General features: G+C 39.5%; 1 protein-coding gene across 1 annotated transcript in view; it reads right to left on the reverse strand.

Moving 5' to 3' along the window:
* Positions 1-4,332, reverse strand: part of enpp1 (ectonucleotide pyrophosphatase/phosphodiesterase 1) — a 30,316-nt gene extending 25,984 nt beyond the window's left edge. The window contains exon 1 of the mRNA XM_046060500.1: positions 4,094-4,332. Within this exon, the coding sequence (XP_045916456.1) occupies positions 4,094-4,228 (135 nt within the window). The 5' untranslated portion in view covers positions 4,229-4,332. The remainder of the gene's footprint in view (positions 1-4,093) is intronic.
* Positions 4,333-6,562: the final 2,230 nt, after the last annotated feature.

The following is a 6,562-nucleotide window of genomic DNA, read 5'->3' on the forward strand; positions in this document are numbered from 1 at the left end:
ACTGGCACTTTGGACACACTCTAGTGTCAGCTACATGCCTTTTAACCAAAATATAAACAAACTGCAACAGATTTCTGGCTCCTTGAGAGAAGCCATAAATCAGGACATTCTGCAGAATCAACAGGATTCGTTTTTATGAACACTAGCAGCATTGGCTCTATACATGGTAATGTTGGCTGTTTCAGTCCAGACTCAAATATTTCAAGTTTTAGGTGGACTGCAATTAAACTGTGTACAGACATTCATGGTCCCCAGAGGATATACTTCTGACTTTGCTGATTTTCTGTAGGATCACCAGCAGGTCAATGAGTGAGTGTCTGTACAAGGGAAAATCCCTTGTACAGACACTCATGGTCTTCGAAGGATTAATTGTAACAGGTCAAATCTTCCAAATTTGTTAATTTGTCTATTCATTGATTAATTAATAAAACAATTTTAGGATAAAGGCATTGAAGTGCTGAGCTGCTGAAGTTGGATTGTTATTTATTTCCTTAATCCTAGCCAGTGATTTTAAAATGTTGGTCTTGGCCCTCTGTAGATGATAGTCAAAGAAAGACGGAGGCCTAACTGCCTCTTTATAAGCTGCTCGGCTCATATCTGCCCAGAGACGGCTGCCAACTGGTGGGGAAAGGTTAGTAAGTAATCAAATCAAAGGAGTCTGACCCCTTATATTTAACCTGGGACCATTAGGAACCACTGCTGTAAGTGTAACTGTATGACACTGACATACACCTCTGAAAGCAAGGGTTAAAGACAAATATTAACTTAGTCAGCATTACTTCTGTGTTTGTCGTAACCTTTTCTGCTGGAAGATTCCCATTCCCTCACAGGAGTCAAAACATTTTAATCTTATCTCAAGTCAAAACAACCACTGAAGTGTCATTTTATTTATCTTTTCTGTGCATATCTTTTCACCTGTGTTGAAATATATCTTGTTTTCACTTGTACAGTGTAAAATGTGTGTGAAGAATATAAATCCTCTTTTTTTTGCCCCAAAGCAGATGAACTTATCTCCGTTCAGTTTTTAAAACGAACATTTAAAATAAAGCCATATAGGCAGCAAGTTTATTTGTGTCTGATATTTTGATTTGCTGTAAGACAAATACAGCCCTCTGACACAAGTAATTACATTTTGATTAACATACACAAGAATTCCTAGATGGGTATGTAAATATGCTGCTGTGTGCGTGCGGTGTCTGGGTATGAGCACTTATTTTCTCCAGCTATAGGTGAAGAGAGAAAGAGACCTGGATTTGACGGGCACCTTGGGAAAGACGTGGTATTTGTGGGTTGTGAAAGTAAACGGTCTGTCTAGTGGAAACCTACACGTCTGACTCTGAAACACACTACTAACTACAGCTTTGTCTCTATTGTCTCTACAGAAATAAAATGTCTGCCTAAGGTCACCAGTCTAAAAAACGAATGACTAACTGTCATGTTAGAGTGAAAAACTGTCTTGACTCCCAAAATGTTGCAATTCTTTTGAACAACGCAGTGAAACATGTCCCAATATCAATATTATTAACAGATGTACTGCAGCTGAAATGTGACAGGACAGAGCAGATTGTTGTCTAGACTTCGCCATATGTGTATTTAATCAGTTTAATCAGCTGAAAACACCTCTTCCTGAGGATCCAGCTATAGTTTGCTTGTATAGTTTGAAAGGTGTGATACAGTTTTACTTCAGTGATGAGGCAGATTAGTAATCATACAGCTACATACAGTATTTCACTTAGAATGTGCCATTTGGCCTAATACGATAAAACTCTTCTGATACAGCTCCAACCACAGCTCCACAAAAACAGTATTTAATACATGTAATTATATATTTCTTTGCAATTCTTTCAATTATGGTTTTAGGCTACATGTAAAGTCCCAAATGTATCCCAGATTTAGTTTCTCTGCAGAATATGTGTGGTTTGTCTCAATGCCTCAAGGAGCTGTGAACAATAACAGCTGCTGTTGTTTCGTAGACTTTTCCTCTGTGTCAAGAATAACCTTTTGGGGAAGACAAACAAAACAGTCATTCTAATGTCCAAACAGATTCTCAACCAGGTCATAAGATAGATAGAGGCACTTAGGGAAAGGCAATTGGGCTCGATGTTTGCTGACTTTCAGCAAGTTTAAGTCCAAAAGCAGCAGTATTTGCCTTTAAAAACCTACTATAGTATCTCCAAGGTAAACAGGATAAAAAGGTGATATGAATATACCACCAACTCCACATGTTATGCAAATAACCTTACAGTGCCATATGTACAATGGGAACTGATACTCTGACCTTAGCCTTACCTCTCACCTTAGTGTGCATATATGTCAAAGCAAAATAGACCTGCAGTGTTTAACTGGTTAGTCATTCGAAAGAAATGTATCAATAACTATTATAACTGATTAGTTACATTATTTTTGATTGTCTTTTCTTGATCTTACTTTAGAGTAAATTGAATATTTGCTGAGTTTCGGGTTGTTGGTCGCGCAAAACAAGCTATTTGATGAAAACATATTGTACCCTAGTGTATATATATATATATATCAGTCATCGTTAAAACTACACTTCTCTGTCTAGTGCATGTGTCTGCGCCAAACCTTCAGCTGAAACTTTACTCTTTTGGATCAGCACTGTGGTGTAAAAAGGTCCGGTCCTGCTTTACACTACTGTCGATCATCTCCACCTGCAGAGACACTTCTGGCCTCTGTCTGTTTGCACTGAAGTGATAACATTTTGTTTCCACTTTCACACTGGCAGCACTGACTGTCTGGGCTGTTTGACAGTTGTGAATGAATTACACTGAGAATAAATAGTGTAGAAAGGTAGACGTGAGGCTGTGGTATTTCATTCCCTAGGAGTAATGCCTTTGCCTTATGAAGTCAGAAACTGTCACAAGAGCTGAAACTAGTCTTGTCACGGTTTGGTGTGGGTGAGGCAGGGTTGAGCTGGTTGGAGGACCCAAACGCTGGACACGAAGGCTAGCAGGTGCAGTTCAGTGAAGAGTTTTAATATAACAAAAGGCGAGCACACTTACAGAGTGGCTGATTGACTGAGTCCAAAAACAAAGGCTGTCCAACAGAAAACCAAAACTGAGCAGGGTAACAGGGAGACACGGTGAGTAAGGCTGGAGACACGAGAACAAACTGCAGCACTGGGTGACAATAAACAATGACCCAACAAAGACAAGACAGAAACACCAGGTATATATACACACACACAGGGACTAAGGAGCAGGGCGGGAGCAACACAGGTGAAAGACATGAGGCTAAGGAGGCACAGGTAGGGAGAGAGAGAGAGAGAGAGAGAGAGAGAGCAGGGGAAAACAGAGACAGACATGCAGAGGGATCACTGGGGTAACAGACATGACAAGGGTTACCGAATACTAGACGAAAGACAAGACAGACCCCCAAAACCCAACAGACCAAAATAACGCTAACTAAACACAAAAGTGCAAAACACCGCATGGCAGACAGTGTGTGTGACAAGTATTTTCATTATCATTTAGTCTGCAGATTACTTTCATGATAAATTGCTTAATCTTTTAGCCTTTTAAAATGCCAAATGTGTAAAAGCTTCCCATCAAAACACCACAGAGCCCAAGGTCAGATTGTTTGTTGGACCAAAAGTCCTAACAAAACAAAAACGTTAATATTTGACAAGCTCCAATCGTCTAGTTTCAGAAGCTGAAACCTGAGAATGTTTGCCATTTTCCCGACTATTTTTGCTTGAAAAAAGACTGAAACAATATCAAAATTACTGCTTTTTGGTCCATCAACGAATCGACTAATCGTTCACTATATAGTCAGTACTCTTTAAGAGAGTTTATGGACACATTTTAAGTCACTATGGAGCCTTTTAACGATACAGAAGATAAAAATGACTATTTCCATTAGGTATACTGATGCACTATGTATAATTTTACGTGAGTATTAGAGTTGTTGATAAGATAGTTAAAGGCAAGACCCAGTTTGATTCAGTTTCAGTAAAACACCAACGGTCATATTTTGCTGCATTGTGACCATATATGCTTCAAGTGGGTTTCTAGTGTTGAGTTAGAGGAGAGTTAGGTGAGCAGACAGAGAGGTAGGTAGGTATTATTGAACGTACCCCAGTTATGATTTTACAGTGGTTTTTCTTCTTCTTTCCCCGCTCATTGTTTCTGCCTTGACTCTCCAGCTCTGGTGTCCCAAATAAAGACGCAGCCTGTGCAGCCGAGCGGTCCTCTCCTTTGGTTACTTCCATGCTGCTGAGCGCTACAAACTCCTGCCAGTGATTTCCAGGAGGAACTGAGTGTCAGGCAGCCCGTCCACTGGTGAGGAGTGTATGCAGTGAGTAGGATGTGACCCCTCTGCTCAAGTGTAGCACCGCCTTTTTTCTTGAAGTCTTAAGCATGTGACTGATCTGAGAGTTGGAGGCTACCAGGCTGATTAAAGAAATGTGTCATTTCAAGCGTCTGTTCAACAGTAACCTAAATATTACAGGACTTTGCAACTTTGGAAAACAGTTGGAGCATTGAGTAAAAAATGGACAGACTCATCCTGGATATTTATGTTTATACGTGTCTATCACGTCCTATTTCTCAGCTGTATGACAAGAACAAACAGTCAAAGAAGCAGTTAGATGAATATGTAAAGATTCTGTGCAGTGAGTGTTGCCGCCATCTTGTGGTTAGGCTGGACTAAACTGGTTATGAAAGTTTAATTAAAAACACAAAAAAAATTTTGGCAGAGAAAAATGAGTGAATTTGTTTTTGTTTTTCAGTTAAAGTTGTTTCTTCTTCTTCTTGGGCGCAGGGAATGGTCGTATAAAACACCCTGTTAACAAGACAAATTTGAACATCTTAAGTCCAGGGTAAATAGCGCCAAACCCTACATCAATAATTGCAAGAAAGAAAATAATTCTCCACTAAACTTACCTTGTATGAAATAGGAAAAATATTGATTGAATTGCCTTTAATAAATAATACTGATAATTAATAAATATCAATAAGAATAGACATATTTAATTAAATTTTTGTCCTTTCATGAACAGACTGTTTAATAGGAATTACAGTTTTCCTGTTTCACACCTTTACAAAGAAATTCTTATAAACTGAGACTGGATGAAAACACACAAATTGTCTGTTGTTCACCTTCTGATAGGATAGGAATGAGAACCTGTAGGCCTGGCACAGTGGCTATCAGAGTATGTGAGTTTTTTTCCCCCTTTACTGATTTTAGGGGTATTTGCTAAGCTCTGAAATAATATAGTTGTTACATTATATTGTAAAATAAACGCTCAATTTGCAAAATCATATCACAAGTGAGAACAGCGAACAGCTCTTTGTAATTCTGACCCGGCCTCTGTCATGCTGCTGCTCACTTTTTCTTTCCCTCTGTCTGTCTGTTGTGCTCCTCTGCAGGAGAGAGAGAGTAAAGGTGCTTTCAGACCAAAAGCGTGAGTGTTGGGGGCAGTGTTTATATACAAAGTCAATGCAAAGACGCGGAGAGCCGCTCAAGCGAGAAAGTCGCATGACGCTGAGTCACGATAGCCTATCAGCGTCGAGATTATCCAAACATCACGGACAACTTCAGAGCATTGTGTGGAGAGGACCAGGCAGAAAATCCGCTGGCCAACAGAGAGCTACTAAACTGCAGGGGAAAGCTGAGGACAGAGCCGGGAGCAGCACTGCAGCTTTTGACAAATAAACACCTGTAGTCCGTCTGGATTATGCTCTGAGAAAACTGTTTTTATTAAATTAGCTATTTACTTTAGTTTTTGGGATTACAACGTTGATTTATTTTCACTGGAGCTTCGGGACAGCAACCTTTGGTGCACATCCGGTTCGAATGTTGTTAGCGTCAGTGGGCACCCAGAGTTGTTGGACTACTACTTCATAGAAAAAACAGTCAAAACTGGACATTGCTCCGAGAAAAGAAAGCGAGGAGGTTGAATTACCTGGTGAATTCATAAAATATGTGTCTGTTGCTTTATTCCAGCTATTGTTGTACTTTACTGTGAACAAGTCAGCATAGCATAGCCCTGATCGATCCGAACTCCAGTCAGAAAAAAAACATTTTAAAAGTTGTTGTTCTGCTGTCTTGCTGACAGACCTAACAAAGCATGAAATCATATGTTTAACAAATCAACATCATATTGTTGGTATTTCGGCATGAGATTGATCCGTTTATTGCAATTAAATCACAACAAAATATTTACTTTAGGTAGTAGCCTGAACCATATCACTTGAATTTTCACATTCGCTATTCCTTGAGCTTCTGACAGTTTACGCTACTATAATACTTGGGTTAATCAGATTGTTTGAACATCATGTGTAATGGCCAGCCGGTAGTCCCAATATGCCACAACACCACACATGACATTGCTGTTGAGCTTTATGTACAAGCACAACATATGGAGGTATTATAGTCTGCTGAAACTTCAGCTACTGAAACTAAAAGTTTATCACTCTCCACAGACTGCTTCTTGAGTGGTTCTGCCAATGTTTATTCTGGCTTTCTGGAATATCTCAAGCATCCATGTTTCTGGACGTCACGAGAAGAAGCACCAGGTATGTACTTTAACTTGAACTTCTGG

Source organism: Micropterus dolomieu, linkage group LG10 (assembly GCF_021292245.1).
Source record: "Micropterus dolomieu isolate WLL.071019.BEF.003 ecotype Adirondacks linkage group LG10, ASM2129224v1, whole genome shotgun sequence".
Classification (NCBI taxonomy): domain Eukaryota; kingdom Metazoa; phylum Chordata; class Actinopteri; order Centrarchiformes; family Centrarchidae; genus Micropterus; species Micropterus dolomieu.